Source organism: Leptidea sinapis, chromosome 6 (genome assembly GCF_905404315.1).
Source record: "Leptidea sinapis chromosome 6, ilLepSina1.1, whole genome shotgun sequence".
NCBI lineage: Eukaryota > Metazoa > Arthropoda > Insecta > Lepidoptera > Pieridae > Leptidea > Leptidea sinapis.
The window spans coordinates 7,635,842-7,657,047 of record NC_066270.1 but is presented as its reverse complement, the minus strand read 5'-3'; the positions used below and the strand labels follow the sequence as shown (position 1 = coordinate 7,657,047).

Genomic DNA, 21,206 nt, shown 5'->3' with positions numbered 1-21,206 from the left:
TAATTTTTCAATTACAGATATGCTCTGTATAGGGAACAGTCAGTGGCATGTATAGCACAGGTGTCTATCTAGAAAGCAGTGCCCAGTGACAGTGGCTAAAATAGAGAGAAAATTGGTCCTTTTCAAGCCAACCAGTATCTTAACTTGTTTTGACTTGGCAGTAATTTATTACTTTGCCATAATTTTCAATTACAGATATGCTCTGTATAGGGGACAGTCAGTGGCATGTATAGCAAAGGTGTCTATCCAGAAATCAGGACCCAGTTACAGTGGCTACAATAGAGAGAAAATTGGTCCTTTTCAAGCCAACCAGTATCCTAACTTGTTTTGACTTGGCTGACATAAGCTTAAAGTAATTTATTACTTTGACATAATTTTTCAATTACAGATATGCTCTGTATAGGGGACAGTCAGTGGCATGTATAGTACAGGTGTCTATCTAGAAAGCAGTGCCCAGTGACAGTGGCTAAAATAGAGAGAAAATTTGTCCTTTTCAAGCCAACCAGTATCTTAACTTGTTTTGACTTGGCAGTAATTTATTACTTTGACATAATTTTTCAATTACAGATATGCTCTGTATAGGGAACAGTCAGTGGCATGTATAGCACAGGTGTCTATCTAGAAAGCAGTGCCCAGTGACAGTGGCTAAAATAGAGAGAAAATTGGTCCTTTTCAAGCCAACCAGTATCTTAACTTGTTTTGACTTGGCAGTAATTTATTACTTTGCCATAATTTTTCAATTACAGATATGCTCTGTATAGGGGACAGTCAGTGGCATGTATAGCAAAGGTGTCTATCCAGAAATCAGGACCCAGTTACAGTGGCTACAATAGAGAGAAAATTGGTCCTTTTCAAGCCAACCAGTATCCTAACTTGTTTTGACTTGGCTGACATAAGCTTAAAGTAATTTATTACTTTAACATAATTTTTCAATTACAGAAATCCTGTGCATAGGGGAGTTAGTGGCAAGTATAGTACAGGTATCTATCCAGAAAGTAGTACCCAGTTACAGTGGCTGCAAGAGAAAACTGATCCGTTTCAAGCCAACCAGTATCTTAACTTGTTTTGACTTGGCAGTAATTTATTACTTTGACATAATTTTTCAATTACAGATATGCTCTGTATAGGGGACAGTCAGTGGCATGTATAGTACAGGTGTCGATCTAGAAAGCAGTGCCCAGTGACAGTGGCTAAAATAGAGAGAAAATTGGTCCTTTTCAAGCCAACCAGTATCTTAACTTGTTTTGACTTGGCAGTAATTTATTACTTTGACATAATTTTTCAATTACAGATATGCTCTGTATAGGGAACAGTCAGTGGCATGTATAGCACAGGTGTCTATCCCGAAAGCAGTGCCCAGTCAGTGGCTAAAATAGAGAGAAAATTGGTCCATTTCAAGCCAACCAGTATCTTAACTTGTTTTGACTGGGCAGTAATTTATTACTTTGACATAATTTTTCAATTACAGATATGCTCTGTATAGGGGACAGTCAGTGGCATGTATAGCACAGGTGTCTATCTAGAAAGAAGTGCCCAATGACAGTGGCTAAAATAGAGAGAAAATTGGTCCTTTTCAAGCCAACCAGTATCTTAACTTGTTTTGACTTGGCAGTAATTTATTACTTTGACATAATTTTTCAATTACAGATATGCTCTGTATAGGGGACAGTCAGTGGCATGTATAGTACAGGTGTCTATCTAGAAAGCAGTGCCCAGTGACAGTGGCTAAAATAGAGAGAAAATTGGTCCTTTTCAAGCCAACCAGTATCTTAACTTGTTTTGACTTGGCAGTAATTTATTACTTTGCCATAATTTTCAATTACAGATATGCTCTGTATAGGGGACAGTCAGTGGCATGTATAGCAAAGGTGTCTATCCAGAAATCAGGACCCAGTTACAGTGGCTACAATAGAGAGAAAATTGGTCCTTTTCAAGCCAACCAGTATCCTAACTTGTTTTGACTTGGCTGACATAAGCTTAAAGTAATTTATTACGTTGACATAATTTTTCAATTACAGATATGCTCTGTATAGGGGACAGTCAGTGGCATGTATAGTACAGGTGTCTATCTAGAAAGCAGTGCCCAGTGACAGTGGCTAAAATAGAGAGAAAATTTGTCCTTTTCAAGCCAACCAGTATCTTAACTTGTTTTGACTTGGCAGTAATTTATTACTTTGACATAATTTTTCAATTACAGATATGCTCTGTATAGGGAACAGTCAGTGGCATGTATAGCACAGGTGTCTATCTAGAAAGCAGTGCCCAGTGACAGTGGCTAAAATAGAGAGAAAATTGGTCCTTTTCAAGCCAACCAGTATCTTAACTTGTTTTGACTTGGCAGTAATTTATTACTTTGCCATAATTTTTCAATTACAGATATGCTTTGTATAGGGGACAGTCAGTGGCATGTATAGCAAAGGTGTCTATCCAGAAATCAGGACCCAGTTACAGTGGCTACAATAGAGAGAAAATTGGTCCTTTTCAAGCCAACCAGTATCCTAACTTGTTTTGACTTGGCTGACATAAGCTTAAAGTAATTTATTACTTTAACATAATTTTTCAATTACAGAAATCCTGTGCATAGGGGAGTTAGTGGCAAGTATAGTACATGTATCTATCCAGAAAGTAGTACCCAGTTACAGTGGCTGCAAGAGAAAACTGATCCGTTTCAAGCCAACCAGTATCTTAACTTGTTTTGACTTGGCAGTAATTTATTACTTTGACATAATTTTTCAATTACAGATATGCTCTGTATAGGGGACAGTCAGTGGCATGTATAGTACAGGTGTCGATCTAGAAAGCAGTGCCCAGTGACAGTGGCTAAAATAGAGAGAAAATTGGTCCTTTTCAAGCCAACCAGTATCTTAACTTGTTTTGACTTGGCAGTAATTTATTACTTTGACATAATTTTTCAATTACAGATATGCTCTGTATAGGGAACAGTCAGTGGCATGTATAGCACAGGTGTCTATCCCGAAAGAAGTGCCCAGTCAGTGGCTAAAATAGAGAGAAAATTGGTCCTTTTCAAGCCAACCAGTATCTTAACTTGTTTTGACTGGGCAGTAATTTATTACTTTGACATAATTTTTCAATTACAGATATGCTCTGTATAGGGAACAGTCAGTGGCATGTATAGCACAGATGTCTATCCCGAAAGCAGTGCCCAGTCAGTGGCTAAAATAGAGAGAAAATTGGTCCTTTTCAAGCCAACCAGTATCTTAACTTGTTTTGACTTGGCAGTAATTTATTACTTTGACATAATTTTTCAATAACAGATATGCTCTGTATAGGGGACAGTCAGTGGCATGTATAGCACAGGTGTCTATCTAGAAAGCAGTGCCCAGTGACAGTGGCTACAATAGAGAGAAAATTGGTCCTTTTCAAGCCAACCAGTATCTTAACTTGTTTTGACTTGGCAGTAATTTATTACTTTGCCATAATTTTTCAATTACAGATATGCTCTGTATAGGGGACAGTCAGTGGCATGTATAGTACAGGTGTCTATCTAGAAAGCAGTGCCCAGTGACAGTGGCTAAAATAGAGAGAAAATTGGTCCTTTTCAAGCCAACCAGTATCTTAACTTGTTTTGACTGGGCAGTAATTTATTACTTTGACATAATTTTTCAATTACAGATATGCTCTGTATAGGGGACAGTCAGTGGCATGTATAGTACAGGTGTCTATCTAGAAAGCAGTGCCCGGTGACAGTGGCTAAAATAGAGAGAAAATTGGTCCTTTTCAAGCCAACCAGTATCTTAACTTGTTTTGACTTGGCAGTAATTTATTACTTTGACATAATTTTTCAATTACAGATATGCTCTGTATAGGGGACAGTCAGTGGCATGTATAGTACAGGTGTCTATCTAGAAAGCAGTGCCCGGTGACAGTGGCTAAAATAGAGAGAAAATTGGTCCTTTTCAAGCCAACCAGTATCTTAACTTGTTTTGACTGGGCAGTAATTTATTACTTTGACATAATTTTTCAATTACAGATATGCTCTGTATAGGGGACAGTCAGTGGCATGTATAGTACAGGTGTCTATCTAGAAAGCAGTGCCCAGTGACAGTGGCTAAAATAGAGAGAAAATTGGTCCTTTTCAAGCCAACCAGTATCTTAACTTGTTTTGACTTGGCAGTAATTTATTACTTTGACATAATTTTTCAATTACAGATATGCTCTGTATAGGGAACAGTCAGTGGCATGTATAGCACAGGTGTCTATCTAGAAAGCAGTGCCCAGTGACAGTGGCTAAAATAGAGAGAAAATTGGTCCTTTTCAAGCCAACCAGTATCTTAACTTGTTTTGACTTGGCAGTAATTTATTACTTTGCCATAATTTTCAATTACAGATATGCTCTGTATAGGGGACAGTCAGTGGCATGTATAGCAAAGGTGTCTATCCAGAAATCAGGACCCAGTTACAGTGGCTACAATAGAGAGAAAATTGGTCCTTTTCAAGCCAACCAGTATCCTAACTTGTTTTGACTTGGCTGACATAAGCTTAAAGTAATTTATTACTTTGACATAATTTTTCAATTACAGATATGCTCTGTATAGGGGACAGTCAGTGGCATGTATAGTACAGGTGTCTATCTAGAAAGCAGTGCCCAGTGACAGTGGCTAAAATAGAGAGAAAATTTGTCCTTTTCAAGCCAACCAGTATCTTAACTTGTTTTGACTTGGCAGTAATTTATTACTTTGACATAATTTTTCAATTACAGATATGCTCTGTATAGGGAACAGTCAGTGGCATGTATAGCACAGGTGTCTATCTAGAAAGCAGTGCCCAGTGACAGTGGCTAAAATAGAGAGAAAATTGGTCCTTTTCAAGCCAACCAGTATCTTAACTTGTTTTGACTTGGCAGTAATTTATTACTTTGCCATAATTTTTCAATTACAGATATGCTCTGTATAGGGGACAGTCAGTGGCATGTATAGCAAAGGTGTCTATCCAGAAATCAGGACCCAGTTACAGTGGCTACAATAGAGAGAAAATTGGTCCTTTTCAAGCCAACCAGTATCCTAACTTGTTTTGACTTGGCTGACATAAGCTTAAAGTAATTTATTACTTTAACATAATTTTTCAATTACAGAAATCCTGTGCATAGGGGAGTTAGTGGCAAGTATAGTACAGGTATCTATCCAGAAAGTAGTACCCAGTTACAGTGGCTGCAAGAGAAAACTGATCCGTTTCAAGCCAACCAGTATCTTAACTTGTTTTGACTTGGCAGTAATTTATTACTTTGACATAATTTTTCAATTACAGATATGCTCTGTATAGGGGACAGTCAGTGGCATGTATAGTACAGGTGTCGATCTAGAAAGCAGTGCCCAGTGACAGTGGCTAAAATAGAGAGAAAATTGGTCCTTTTCAAGCCAACCAGTATCTTAACTTGTTTTGACTTGGCAGTAATTTATTACTTTGACATAATTTTTCAATTACAGATATGCTCTGTATAGGGAACAGTCAGTGGCATGTATAGCACAGGTGTCTATCCCGAAAGCAGTGCCCAGTCAGTGGCTAAAATAGAGAGAAAATTGGTCCTTTTCAAGCCAACCAGTATCTTAACTTGTTTTGACTGGGCAGTAATTTATTACTTTGACATAATTTTTCAATTACAGATATGCTCTGTATAGGGGACAGTCAGTGGCATGTATAGCACAGGTGTCTATCTAGAAAGAAGTGCCCAATGACAGTGGCTAAAATAGAGAGAAAATTGGTCCTTTTCAAGCCAACCAGTATCTTAACTTGTTTTGACTTGGCAGTAATTTATTACTTTGACATAATTTTTCAATTACAGATATGCTCTGTATAGGGGACAGTCAGTGGCATGTATAGTACAGGTGTCTATCTAGAAAGCAGTGCCCAGTGACAGTGGCTAAAATAGAGAGAAAATTGGTCCTTTTCAAGCCAACCAGTATCTTAACTTGTTTTGACTTGGCAGTAATTTATTACTTTGCCATAATTTTTCAATTACAGATATGCTCTGTATAGGGGACAGTCAGTGGCATGTATAGCAAAGGTGTCTATCCAGAAATCAGTACCCAGTTACAGTGGCTACAATAGAGAGAAAATTGGTCCTTTTCAAGCCAACCAGTATCCTAACTTGTTTTGACTTGGCTGACATAAGCTTAAAGTAATTTATTACTTTAACATAATTTTTCAATTACAGAAATCCTGTGCATAGGGGAGTTAGTGGCAAGTATAGCACAGGTGTCTATCCAGAAAGTAGTACCCAGTTACAGTGGCTGCAAGAGAAAACTGATCCGTTTCAAGCCAACCAGTATCTTAAATTGTTTTGACTTGGCAGTAATTTATTACTTTGACATAATTTTTCAATTACAGATATGCTCTGTATAGGGGACAGTCAGTGGAATGTATAGCACAGCTGTCTATCCACAAAACAGTGTCCAGTTACAGTGGCCACAATAGAGAGCAGATTCATCCTTTTCAAGCCAACCAGTATCTTAACTTTATTGTCTTGACTGACATAAGCATAAAGTAATTTATTACTTTGACATAAATTTTCAATTACAGACATGCTCTGCAAACTCCAGCATGCCAACATCCGATTGCTTCTTAGGACACATAAAATTCAATTGACCAATGGGCTCGATTACAAAATTGGTTGATTGAATCAATTACAAAATAGATATGGTTGATTGAATCAATTAATAGATTTATTAGACAAAACAAATATCTTACCACTGAACCACATAATAAACATCATCTTCTTAGTTATTTTGTGCTCCCGAAATTTGTTACAAAGTAATGCAAGAGGAAATATGTTAGCAGCTCTACCAATCAAGCAGAGAACTATACTCCAAACTACTAGTGCCGGCTCAACACGATGACGGAAACTGGAAAAAGTTGAAATATTATAACGGAATTGGTAAAGTAATTAAATTTATTTGCAATTGGTGTGATAACACTTCATTGCTTTGTAATGTTATATTATATTGTCAATGTTTCAAGTTGATAGAAAAATTGATATGTATTACAATTAAAAATTTGTAATAGTTTACTTATTCCAGCAGTAAAACATAAAAATTTATATAAACCTCGGCATCAGCAGCTACCTTGGTCCAGTTATTTAAAAGGAGAACAATAGAGTTATATATACAACAGATTTTGTTAATTTAACATGCACGTAGTACCACCTACTGGAACAAAACAGATCAGACATAAACTAAATAAAATTGTTATTTACCTGAATATTGCTAAACCTAAATATGCAAAAACACATGTTTCCGCTATGAATGCAAGAGTTCTCATCGTCTGCTGCATTGTCACTTGTGTCACAGTTGAAAGGTTAAAATGTGTATAGTGCGACATAACTATACCACAGAACAATATTGCCATGATTCCTAAAACCACATACAAAATTTAAAACATATTTTAATACATTTATACAAATATCAACCACAATTTTTTTTATCCCGGGAGTTGTGTGTCAGAGACTGGAGGATATCAATTCACATTGGCAACCTCAGTGTTAATGCTCATGACTTATTATGATGGATATGCACTGTGGACGCCCTATGCTCCAGCTAGGGGATACAGGAACTTAAATAATACTAATATATATAAATTATGTGACACATTGTTTGTCCGCGATGGACTCCTAAACTAATGGGGATTACTTCATGGAGTGCAGTTTAGTCCAACTTGAGAGATAGGATAGTTTTAATTTCGATTTGGCACCCATAATTATTTTTATTTTCAATATTTGTTTTGTATGGACATATTTTCTATGAGAAAATTTATTGACACACGGTTTGATAGTTCTGCCGTGAAACAATTTAATTATAACAACAGAGAGCATATTTTATAAAATAATTCTTGATGTTGTGAAATATTATTGACAATTCATAAAAAAAACAGTATTTATTTTTATTATCTACAGAACAATGTCTGTCGGGGCAGCTAGTAAAATATAAAGTAGTTCTATATTTCTCTAATTTTACATTAAAACCTCTATTGCATCATAGAATAGATGATGTAATATAGGGTAAATACTTGATCGTGCAAAATATTACTAATAAATTACTGCCATAGAAAATATTACTTATAAATTACTAAAAAAAATATCTTACCTGATAAATGTATACCCTCAGCAAGTACATAAGGGGCATATGTAAAGACCAACATCATTCCAAGTTCCAGAGAAGGATTCTTACGCAGATCCACATGCTTCAATAATAATGCGCTAATCAATGCAAATAAAACACCAATACCAGCCGATGCAAAGAACATTAGCCAAAACCGATTAATGGCTGATAAAATAGCTTCAGTGGTGGACATCAAGGGATCATTGGAATCCAACACTGCAGTGGTGAGGACAATAGCAACAGCATCATTCAGGATGCTCTCACCAAATACCAACATATTCAACACTGGATCCACATCCAGGGCATGAAAAATAGCAACAGTTGCTACTGGATCCACAGCAGATATCAAAGAACCAAATGCAAACGACTCAACGAAGCTCAATTTATATACAACTTGGGCAAGACCTAGCAGGTATATACCAGCGCCAATAACAAATGCTGATATAGCAGTACCAACGATAGCAAATAGCAAAATAGATCCTATATTTTGAAAGAAGTTTCCCTTGTGGAGGTTATATCCAGACTCAAATATAATGGGTGGTAAGAGTACTAAGAAAAATGCAGTAGGTGAAAATGCTTCCTCTTTCCTCCAATTTGCAATATTTCTTATAGACATAAGATTTATAATCATGCCTATCAAAGCACCAAGAAAAACAATAACTACACTTTCAGGTAAGTAGGAAAAACCAGTTTGTAACATTAGATGTATGAGAAGTATACCCAAAGCCAATACACATAGTACAAAGAATATTGCCATAGAGCTATTATGTTCATCTTCAGCTGAACTCTTTCCAGGAAGGGGTGCTGAATCAGCGCGAATTACATCAGAGGTGTTAGGAGTTGTTGCGGTAGATGCATTTAACTGCACCACTGTCAGTATTGATAAATTAGAGGATCCAACCTCATATACAACAGGGTTTTCAGTCGAAACATTACTTTGCGATGAGTTATTTACAGCTGGTGAAATCAGAGTAGATTCACTTGAACTCGAAATGTTTTGCACAATATCTCGCTTTGACCTTGAGAAATCGGTCTTATCATCTCGAAACTCGTAGAAGCTTTCACTGTGTAATTCTGTTTCTAGAATATCATGAGCAGCTGTTTTATTTATCACACATAATAAAGTCAACAAAACTGTAATCGCTGTATTCATTTTGTATGTAGGCTTTTACACTCATCACCAAATAAACATGCGCGGTTCAAACTGTTTCAAAAGTGCATAAATTATTTAAGTTAACACTATTTCCTTAGTGAAAACAAACATTATCAAGACAAATACTAAATGAACGAGTTTACTGTATTGTAGTAAGATAATTTGTAACACAGAACACTTTAACCAGATTTGTAATCAATTGAACGATTTATGATTATGAATATTGAATGAAAACCACAGAACACTTTTACTCCGAGGAAACAATCTTAGAAATAGTTATCAGCTGTCAGCGCTATTGGGGTTGTCACTTGTCAGTTTGCTGACATGAAATATTTTTTTCTTTGGCACTGGACAATAGAAGCAAAGGAGCACGCAGTCTCTAATTTTAACATTATTCTATACTAGCGGCAGGCTATGATGGCCGTTTTGACATATTAATAGTGATGTGAAATGTTAATTTATTCTCGAAAATTGAAAATAAAGAACAGTAATTTGCTCCTTCAATGTAATTATTAAACGAAACTTCATGAGTGGACAAGCGTCAAAACGGCTATCATAGCGAGCCGTACGTATAATAATAAGTATAAAAGAATTATCATTACCATTGTAAGTATCATGAGGGTAGCTGTATTAGTCGGGAACCGTAGGTGCATCATTTTAGCACAAGCATTTTCTTGGCTTCTGCTGCGTTTTAAATACCTACGTGTGCAATTTGTATCTTTAACATTTTTACCGAAGGAATAAAGTCAGGTATCATTCCATCCTATCGTTCCACCTGATCCATTATCATTTTATACTAATTGTATTGCACGTTCAAGCAATTCTCACTACAGTAGTAGAACGTCCTATCTTAAAACAAGTAATTCATTATAAATAGAAGGAAATCAAATAACGTTATTTTATTTCTAGCGCAATCTCTTTTAGTCTCCTATTTCGTAAAAAGGTTGTATGATTTATTTAATTATTGGTCTGATCAAGTATTAAGTCCCTATTTCATTCCAGATACCCGCGCCCTGTTTAATAGTTTATGTTTATATTAGTTTACTACCGTCGTAAATTAACAATCTTCACTATATACGTTTACGTCACTAGTAATTTAACACTACATATTTAAACATTATAATTTACCACTACATATTTGTAAATTACAATTTTCATAAGACCCTGAAGGCGTTTTTGACATAATATTATGTAAGCATTTATAAGTATGGTAATTGTGAGTTATTTATTTGTAACTTTCTTACATATTTGCATCGTTAATTAAACAGTTTACTAACTTTTTTACAAATATGTAGGATTGTAACGTTTATTAAATAAGGCCCTTTGTGAATACATTATTCCTCCAGTTTCTGCCACTATTTTGAGCATACCACGGGATATGTATGTACAATAAATTCTTACGTTGCGGACATTAATCGTTTGCGAATAAATTTGGTTTCAGTATGTCAACTGCACTCGATGTTAAAAATGTTTTCGTGAGTTGGATAGTTAATAAAATCCAGCATGTTCTTATAACATTAAAATAACTAATTAATAAAAATACATCTCTTGCTATAATAACTTTATTGTGTATATTTTACTTACATTACTGTTATTTATAAAATTAAATAATATTAAATAAATATTTGGTATCTACTTGACCCAAGTGACTATAATATATTGAATTTCATTTACGGAGTTTCCCAATACTTGCTTAAAATTAAGGAATTAATATAATTTCAATAGAACTTTTTTACCATCGTAGTAATTTACAATAGACAAGCATATTATCTTAAATAATATTATTAGATTTATTTAATGCGAGTAGTCATATTATGAAATTAAAATTCCACCGCACTTTAATTGCTTTTATGAGTATTGAGGCTCGGTTCAGGTGGAAAAAAAATTCCGTACCTATCTGGTGAGTGGGGGACGCGGTCATGTTTTATTGATAAGATAAGTACTATTATTTTAACCTAAAAAGTAAATTTGTTGTAAATTTAGACTATTAAATAAAAAATCATATAAAATAATAATTTCATGAGAATAAAACAAGGGCACGATAAAAAAGATATCAAGGTAAGAGCGATATAATTTGAAAGTTCTTTTAAATGTATAACTTAGATTTACACAAATAAAATTTGAAAACAAAATTTATGAATGAATCTCACTCGAATCCGTGACCTCTCGCGTTCTGTGCGCGATCTTCCGCTGCGCCAAACGCCAACGCCGATTCATCACGGATACCTCACTCGAGGAGTTTCCATAAAATTAATAACGCAGAAGTTTATATATTTTTCGCACAAGTACGGATTTAGAACATTAGGAAATGAATGACTTGGTTACCCTAATGAAAGGGTAGTTAGCACAGTGTTGATAGCCCTGCGAAAAATCGCCTAGATCTGGCGTTACGAAGGATTTTTTTCTTACGTTACGTTTTCTATCTTACCCCCATTAACCTTAATACATTTTCATACAATACCATAATTTTTGCAATTATCCACAGTAAAGAGAGCCAATAAAAGATGTCAGACAAAAAGACTTTGTAATGGAATGCTCTACTGGATTTAATTGTTTTAAGTACATTCTCTACAAACCCGTTAAGTTTCCACATAATGCAGCAATATTCGTTTAATTCTCCAATATTGTAATAGCGGAAAACCCAAGGAGGTCGTTTGGTACGAATTACAAGACAGTGAACATAGACAAAAAAGACCACACATCAGTTATAGTCATGAGTATGGGGACGGAAAAACTGATCGGATTTCAGGTATTTATACTTATCGAGTTGATTGGCCAAAAAATAATTTCACACTGCATTAGCGGAACAGAGACAAAGATACCAGACTATTTTGTAGTTGTGTTTCGTTACTGATAAACTCAAGAGACGAAGAGTGCCCCTGCTCTACACGCGAGTGTACAAAGGGCACAAATATTCTGGAGCTGCCCCAATGATAAATAAAATTTATTCAAGCATTGCGGCAGGGTATCTGTGCTTCGTGTTCGCAACACCCAAAAAATGTATGAAGCTATTCTATTGAAGGACTAGCGTGTAATGCCACGTAATAAATAAAAAAAAACTTATCGATTAAAAGCATCGAAAAAAGACCGCCGAAAGACAATATAGCTCCATCTTGATTAAGGGTGAGTTCTATAGAGCGAACTGAAAACTTTGCTTAGACTTTACTTTCGTAAAGCATAGCATATTTGATTTCGTTTTTATAGTCATTTCACATCTGAAATTATGCAGAGCTTAAGCTAAGACAGCAAAATACTCAGCGAAGAGTCAGTTGAGTGAGCAAATTCTAAGTACGTTCTATAGATCTCATCCTAAATGCTAAATTCGGCGCTACAACAAGCAACTTAGCGAAGGTTTTTTTTACAACTCCCAGGAGCATCGATCTTATAGAACATAGACGCCTAAAAAAGGCGTTCGATTTCAGGTACCGTTATGGTGCGTATTGATTTGTGAAACGTAAGATAATATGTATCATGCAATGAAAGAATTCGTCGTAGGTACACATTACTACAATGTATCATGAAAGGTAATAAGGGGAGACTTTGCAACAATTTCTCATAGTTTGGGTGTCTTGTGCGCGCTAAACTATCATATTTTTTTTTGACATTCACAAGTGTCATTTCCGTGACCTACATGAATAAAGTGATTTTGAATTTTAATTTGAATTACAAGCGGCGCGCGGAGCGACCCGTGATTTGTCGGTTTTGCGAACGAACACGAAAGGGCGCGTTCGCGGCTTGAATGGCAAAACAGACTTTCGCGGGAGGTTTGTAGTGAATGCGCGGTATGAGTGCGCTATGCGTCCAAGGTTCCAGCGAACATGCAGTGAAAAGTAGAATGATACATTTCATGTTACGTTTCACCAGTCTGTACGTATCTTTAAGAGAATTTATCTTACATAAATTCAAAGTACCAATTGTTGACGATATTTGTCGATTAACTCCTGACCAATTAGGTACGATACGTTGTGATCTTTGAAATAATAATATGAGCGCCCATTTCCTGCGACCGCACCACCATAGTTTGTAGACTGATTTTTGCATTGCGAACATAAAAGTATTACAATATTAGAAGTCGAGCGGGTTATAATGTCGTTGCTATATTTAGGCTAAACGATTTGTTTTGGCTTTCTTAGATTCATGGCAAAAAGACAGTGGAAGTTTAACATTATAATGACGACGGCTTATTAAATTGACGGCAATCTCTTTTCTATAAACGCCTTCATATCCTTAAGCTCGGCCTCCGATGAGCTGTGCGACAACCCTTGGTAGGTATTGAACTCCATATTGGTCATAAATGTTTTCAAGAACGACGCTGTCATTTGACCCCACTTGTATGGTACGACTGGATCGCAGTCACCGTGCGCCTGGAAGATCTGAAAAAAAAATTAAAAAATTCATAAACTAAAATCTTATTAGTATACAGCAAGCCTGTTGAAAGATATCGCTTACGAGGATTTATAAAATAATTATGAATAGGTATATTTACTACTTAATAAGATGAAATTATAAACATTATACATTGTTTAATTATTAACGTAAACATAAATTACTTTTATACTAAGCCAGTTTGGCTAAAAGCTGCCCCAAATAATAATCAATAAATAAATTCCTTAACTTTTTATAAAAATTACAAATAAAGGAAAAAAAAACATGAACAAAGTCAGTGAAAACAAAACACTAAATTTTTATTTCGTCTCTCAATAACGTATATGCCTTCCTCTTGTAGCTTAACATTTTCAGCTGGAATCCCGGCTTGAAAAACCCCTACATTTTCAGCTGGAATCCCGTTCATGGCACATTTCTACTATAGTTAGCTATTGATTGACGCCGGTATACCTCTTGCTCCCTCTCTTACCAGGTTATCCTTCGTGCCAAGTGTTCCCATATGTTCTCGATTAGGGATGCAATACTTGCTGGCCACGGTATTACTTTAATGTGCGTGTCTTCCATAACAGAATAAGTTGCTTGACATAGCTCAACTACACGGGCAAAGATGAAGTGAAAACCTTTTAGCTGTGCGCGTGTGTGAGGTCCTCTCCCTCACACTCCTATGAGGTCCAACGCTTCGATATAGCGCTAAGTACTTGACTCTGCCATATAAGTTAATGGTAATAATTGAGTCTGGAGATATTTGTGAAGATCACATAACGTTGAGACCATCCAATTGGCTAGCTTATTGTATGCGGGCTTCAGGAAAATGCTCGCCATCACATCGCTAGCGTCTGCGCCACCGCCATTACGCCATTTGCACTTCTGGGTGAAAATCACCATACCCTGCCGATTTATGTCCCATTTACACCATATTGACGGTAGAACCTTAAACAATCTGCACGTTGAGCACTTGCCAGTTGATACCGATTAACTCGTACTTGCTGTAGCATATGGACCGGAACCACTGCTGCCTCTACCTGAGGCCCAAATTAAAAAGTGTCTGCGATAAAAAATTAAACAATCCTATCTAACACAATGGAATGCGGTTCCGGTGCCCTCAAAGAGGTTCGCCCGCAACCTGATAAAATTGTAGGTGTTGTCACCGGTCACTGTTCCTTGAACAACAAACATCTATCTATCATAGATGTAACAGACAGCCCTTTATAAAGAAGATACATGGATGCAGAAGAGACGCCAGAACAGCTTATGGAGCGCTCGTCACCTCGAGATTTCACTAGCTACGGCCCCCTTCAGACCGAAACACAATAAATCTTACACATAACTGCTTCACGGCAGAAATAGGCGCCGTTGTGGTACCCATAATCTAGCCGGCATCCAGTGCAAAGGAGCCTCTCACTGGCAAATACAATTATAACTTCTGTGGCGTTTCTTCTGTTAGAATGTGTTTTTTCGAGAAAAGCTTTATTTTTCCGAAATCACCCACTTACTATTAACAAAAACACCTTCCAATAGAAAATTTAGTTGCCTACAAGACCTAATATGACCACACAAACAATTATTATACAGCTTTGCCGTTGTAATATTTCTAGTGTGTCGACCCTAATGAATTTATATGAAAAATATTATTATAGGGCATAAAATCTAGGTCTATTCATTAGAATTTCAAAATATGACTGAGTTGCCCTTTGCTTTGATCTCTAATGCAAATATTACTCAATTCCAAGTTGAATGCACTTGGAATTGCGTAATACTTCTAATATGCTAAGTAATCGATAAAATTATAAATATATAGATCGCATTATTCTGGAAGATTTTATCATGGTAAATTGCACTAAATATTTGCTTTATTTTTAAAAACAAGCAAAACTCCAATTGAAATTATATAATAAGTGAAAATTCTGTTTGGAATTTTGACTGACAAATAGCGAGTAGCAAATCTCTATAAAAACATCGTTTTAAATGAACATAACCTTGACATCTGATAATAAGTCCGGAAGTAATTACTAGCTATTGTTGTGATACCTACATGCCGTATTATTCGACACCAGTATATCATAAAACTAAAAATTAAATTTATCTAATTAAAGTTTTGTTTTATGAATGGAATTTAAGTTCTAATTTTGGCAGTATATTGAAATATTGCTTCGACAATATTCCTAAGACACACATATAAATATGGGCAAGTTGGATCGGCGATTAATTCATGATATTGGAAGAGGAACCAAGCGACACAAATCGGAAGATTTTAATATATCTTTATAATCGTTTATATAATCATCATCAGCCGGAAGGAGTCCACTGCTGGACAAAGGCCTCCCCCAAATATCTCCACGATGATTGGTCCTGCGCTGCCCTCATCCAACGTATTCCGGCGATCTTGACCAGATCGTCGGTCCATCTTATAGGGGGCCTACTAACACTGTGTCTTCGGGTACGTGGTCGCCATTCGAGGAGGTTTCTGCCCCACTGGCCATCTGTCCGGATAATATAGTGCTCGCATAATAACTTTATATTTTATTTACAGTGTGTGAATTAATGCATTTACTCTTGTGGTTTATTATTGATTTGAATGTGCTCAATGTTCAGCATAGTCTTCGTTGGGAGCAGGCTGCAGCCTCCACTTTACTAACTTCGTGCAGGGGGTGTCTGTATTCGACCTCCTTCATCATCACCATCCATTGGGAATTATTTCAAGAAGTGTGCCAGGGTCAACAGATCTAGACGCTGAACCTCGATGAATTTGAAGTACTTGAGCTATTTGTAACTAAAAAGGTAACTTACTGGCAAATCTTTTGGAGCCTTAACTGCGTTGGGGAAATGAGCGTGTCTTGGCAACCAACACGAGAGCGCCATAACGCCGGCGACACTTTCGGGATACGTGAGAGCAGAGTGAAGCGCCAATGCACCTCCTTGAGAGAATCCACCAAGCACGATTCTATTTGCAGGTATACCAGCCTAGAAATGGAAACACGTTAATGAAATATACTAAAAATGCCAAATTGGGAAGTACTCTGTAAAGGCATATTGTACTGTCGAAATTTACTTATTTCGGGTAAATTTGGTGAAGTATAATTACGGGAAATGTCTTATTTTGGCCAAATTACGAAAAATGCCCTAATTTAAGATCGGCCTTATCTAGACTGCATGACTAGCATGACGAAAACAGCTTAATAGGGTTTACGTCATTAACATAAATGATAAAATTATTACACAGTTTTACTATTGATTTATTTATCATTATTTAGATCATTCGTTAATTAATATTATGGAAGAGAAGGATAAACGAGAGCCGGGGTCACCTGATGTTAAGCGACCACCACTCTCCAGATTGTCCTGCAACACCAAAGGAATCACAAGAGTGTTGTCGGTGTTTTAGGAACGTGTAAACGCTGTTTTTGAAGGTATCCATGTCATATCGTCCTGAAAACACAACGTAACGAAGCTCATTTCAGTTTGGTTGTCCGTGGCAGAAAATTCCAAAAATTGAAATTTTGGAGGCAAACATCCATAAGGATGAAGTTTGTAGAGTGTCGAGTAAAGGTGGTATACGACAGCAATCAGGTCAAACGGCTCTTTGAGACATTCCCTGAGATAAATGCGGTAGTAGGCACTCCATGAAGCGACAATCTGTGCAATAGCAGGTGATCGAGAGCTCTTCACAAAGCACCAGACTGTCGGTTGACAATACGACTGTGGCTAAACCTGCGCTTTGTAGAACACTAGAATGGAGACCAGCTTGAGGTCTTTCCGTGCTCTATTTATGACCTAGTTTCTTTGAAGCCAATTCGGCTTTGCTTTCTAGGTGCACGTGGAATTGGCAGTCACTCAATATTTCGAGACCCAGTATTCCATCCGGCATTGCGTACTATTGCCACCCGCCCATTATTGTCTTAGGTATACGAAAAGATGGCCAGCCAATCGACCATGGCGAAAGCCAAACTTGCAGTCGTTTATCAACTAGTGACTTTCTAAGTATACCAAGATGTTGCCGCTAATTAAGCTTCACATTATTTTGGAAAGCAGGTTACCAGATCTGACACCTTATTTGGAATCGGATAGCTTCCATGAGTTCGGGACTACGCCGCTAAGTATGAGTGTGTAAATAAACGCGTTAGCCCTGGAGTTAGCTAAAGTGCACAATCTGATCACGAGAGAGGCCATCCAGCCCGCTCGATTTTTTTAAGGCCAAGGAAAACAGACAGTGTAACTTCTTTACTAAGTAATATGAATATTACGAATCCCTTTTTTTTTAAATAAATAATAACAATCATTTATGAGTTAGCATTCATTAACTGTTAGCCATGCTTAATCCAGTTATTATGCTAGAGGCATATTATCTTTTTAATATGCTTGCATCTTTGGTGGCACAAAGTCTGAGACCATTTCTTAGCTGGAAGGTGCGGACCCTCTCTACATATGTGATTATTAGATTCATAGCCTGCCAGATATAGCAAAAGGTGGTCATTTTGAAAAGTTTAAGTTTATTTTGCTCTGACTTTAATAAATACAAATATTTTTAATATAAATATTGTGTCACAAAAATATGCATTTTTATTTATAGCAGAGCTTATGCCCTTAAGAATTAATTTCCACCAAATAATCACAATAATCTTTACAAAACAATTCATAATTTGGTTTCTGTATTGATTCAACAGTGTGTTAAAATTAAGATATTTCAATGAATACTTTTAAAGATACATTCAATTTAAAACAAGAAGTACACCAATTTGCATAATATTATGTTCAAGAAACTTAAATAATTCATCAATAATTGGACGTAGTTAAGCAAAAAGGACTCAAACCACACAAAGGCAATTTTGAGTAATATATTTGAAGTTTCAGCTCTAAATATTGTCCATATAAATATCCAAAAAACAGTTACCGTGTACATTTTAAAAATAGGCTCTCCACTACATTGCAGATACGACCTTCAGGAGTACAATGGCATCCTTAACTCTATTTCTTACCAAAGTGTGGTTTGAGTCTTTCTGCTTAACTACGTCCAATTAGACAGAAAATAATTAGAGTCGAAAAATGTGTCAACTTAGCGTTATCCACAGAATTTAATACCACCTTTGAGACACCATTCAATAATGTATGTAACTAGTTAGGTAAACATTAAAATATTCAGAATGATCTATTTCTAAATCGTGGTACCCTTACCTTCACTTCATCAGAAATAAGCCCATGCACAAGGCTTGTTGCACGTAATATACCTTCTTCGTCTTCAGGAGCTGTAGCATCTAAAGTTCTTAAATCGAACCAGGATGGCATACGGAAACCAGCATTCAATGTAACAGGAATAGGAGAAGCAGTTGGACATAAAACTTTAATATGAGGCCCTCGTAAGGCAGCTATTGTGCTAGCCCATCCATGTCTAAGGAAAATAATTATGATTATTATTCAGGTAGTGCAATAATTAAAAACAAAAAGAATAAAACATTTTAAACTTACCCAGTATCACCAAGACCATGAAAAAAGATAAGCTGAAAAATATTAAATCATATTTTTAAGAGCTCAATACTCAATACCCTTATCTATGTAACAAATTATATTAAGATAAAAATTAATAAAAAATATAGGCAGATTAATAAAACTTACTGTGGCCGTCTGTTTTGCTGTAGAAGCAATAATTACAGGATTGGGCTCCATAGTTTTTACTTAACTTCACAGAGCACAATTACTACTAATACTTGTTAATTGTAAATAAAACACAAAATGGTTAAACGCCTAGCGAAAGTCGAAACAATATTATAAATTTTAATTAAATCGATACACTGCTTCAAGAGACAGAAAGACCATCTGACAGACTGACAATGCACAAATTGTCAAAGTCAAGTCAACAAGTGACACTGAATTTACAGGGTACCTATGTTCCGATATGCACTGCGAGCACTGCACAGTACTGTAGAAAAATTCGTTCCGTTATGGACTGCCAGTATATTGCCGCAGTACCCTAGGGATATACATGACGTCATAAATCGCTGCCATATTCTACTGTGAGCACTGGCGTTTTCGAGGTAAGTTACTCGCAGTACTTTGATCACGTGATCAGTCAAAACCACTCAAGTGCCTAATGTTTTATAAACAATACCTACAGTTTTTAATCCCAAATATTTTTTATGTGACAGTACTCCCACAACAGTTTTTTAATGAATTGGAAAACTTTTTTGAATGCTGCGGCTGACAGTATACGGGATTGCGTTCCGTTTTAAATAGTAACCAGTAAAACTGGCTATAAAGGAACGGCTTCACAGTATACTAAATTGACGTCACACTGTACAGTGGTCGGAGTGCATATCGGAACATACCCACAATACGTAAATCCACTTGCTCACACACCTCAAGACTCTGTGACACCTATTTCATAAAGCCGTATAACAGGCTAACTGACGGCTCTTTCATACGATCGCTGCGTACTTCAGCTAGGTAGTTGAACCCTGAAAGATATTTCTTCGGCAGCTCAATGCCACGTTCTAGAAAGTTGCCCGGCCCGGCCTTTGATCATGTATGGCACAAGGAACCTTCCTCGAAACTTTCATCATATGGGCTCTCCAAGAGCTTGTAGCTGTACTTACAACCAATAACATCAATTAATATAAATGTCTAATATCTAACTTTTAACGTAATACCTTCGTAGCATTATAGATCGTAGAAATATAAATCGTGCATATTAACTGTAATAAGCGTATGCCGAAAGATTCGTTCTTCTAAGAACATATTATTATATATACCGTAATATTAGCTCTAATAAGAACCATTTCATAATGCTGTACATCAAGTCATAGAATCATGCAGATCACCAGTAGTCAGCTCATCGAAGTACAACTATCGTCACGTTCTCTCGAAGGTATACTCACGTGACCAGTCATATGCTCCGCGTTACACAACCTCACAGCAAAGCCGAGCGTAATCTACTAAAGCGTGTTGATAACTATTCATTCAATTATAATCAATGAGCAACAGGAGTGAGAGTTCATTCACATCCGCTGATCGAGCATCGACGCGAGTTTACACAAGCGCTCGCTGGCCGGCTTACTGCGATAACATTCGTTTTAGAGCGAGACAGAACACATTATATTATTCTCAATACTTATTGAATTAAACGTTTAACTATTGGTCAAAATGTCAGCTTTCGTATTGGTCTGTAATTTCTAAACTTGTAAATATTTATTAAGTAACAATTGTAATTGGTTAACTAGTTTTAAGAATTTTATATATATATATCGTGTAACTGAAATAAATTATATATTCCACATATTCTTCACATTCTTCATACTACTCAAGCAGTTGTTTTATTCAATCTCTAAACGCTCAGTCTCTAAAAGCTTTTGCAAGTGGATCACCAGCTTCCACATGGGCCGCAGCAAACAGATCATCGTCGACGGTTGCTGCTCAGACCGTTTGTCCGTGAATGCTAGTGTTCCCCATCGATATGTGCAATCACTTATACTGTTTTTTCTGCATATGCATACGTGAATTGTTATGCAAACGAGAGTAGTAGATTTAAATAAAACTTGTTAAATTTCAGAAGAACTTTCCTCGTTAAC

At 36.3% G+C, this 21,206-nt stretch overlaps 2 protein-coding genes across 2 annotated transcripts in view; both read right to left on the bottom strand.

Moving 5' to 3' along the window:
* Positions 1-9,510, bottom strand: part of LOC126964994 (sodium/hydrogen exchanger 8) — a 28,966-nt gene extending 19,456 nt beyond the window's left edge. Inside the window, exons 1-3 of the mRNA XM_050808386.1 lie at positions 8,097-9,510; positions 7,211-7,367; positions 6,706-6,860 (exon numbers count right to left, since the gene is read on the bottom strand). Coding sequence (XP_050664343.1) covers positions 6,706-6,860; positions 7,211-7,367; positions 8,097-9,264 — 1,480 coding nt within the window. The 5' untranslated portion in view covers positions 9,265-9,510. The remainder of the gene's footprint in view (positions 1-6,705; positions 6,861-7,210; positions 7,368-8,096) is intronic.
* Positions 9,511-10,812: 1,302 nt separating this feature from the next.
* LOC126965105 (acyl-protein thioesterase 1) lies at positions 10,813-19,462 on the bottom strand. Its single transcript, XM_050808568.1, has 5 exons — positions 19,258-19,462; positions 19,111-19,142; positions 18,820-19,033; positions 16,438-16,611; positions 10,813-13,637 (listed from the first exon to the last, which is right to left on the bottom strand). The coding sequence occupies exons 1-5, from the start codon at positions 19,306-19,308 to the stop codon at positions 13,449-13,451; spliced, it is 660 nt and encodes a 219-aa protein (XP_050664525.1). The 5' UTR covers positions 19,309-19,462; the 3' UTR covers positions 10,813-13,448.
* Positions 19,463-21,206: the final 1,744 nt, after the last annotated feature.

Excerpts from the sequence above, each read along its gene's own strand:
- LOC126965105 (XM_050808568.1), bottom strand. The coding sequence starts at position 19,308 with ATGGAGCCCAATCCTGTAATTATTGCTTCTACAGCAAAACAGACGGCC. Across the intron at positions 19,034-19,110 it reads CATGGTCTTGGTGATACTGG|ACATGGATGGGCTAGCACAA; the intron begins GTAAGTTTAAAA and ends TATTTTCCTTAG. Across the intron at positions 16,612-18,819 it reads TTATTTCTGATGAAGTGAAG|GCTGGTATACCTGCAAATAG; the intron begins GTAAGGGTACCA and ends TTCCATTTCTAG.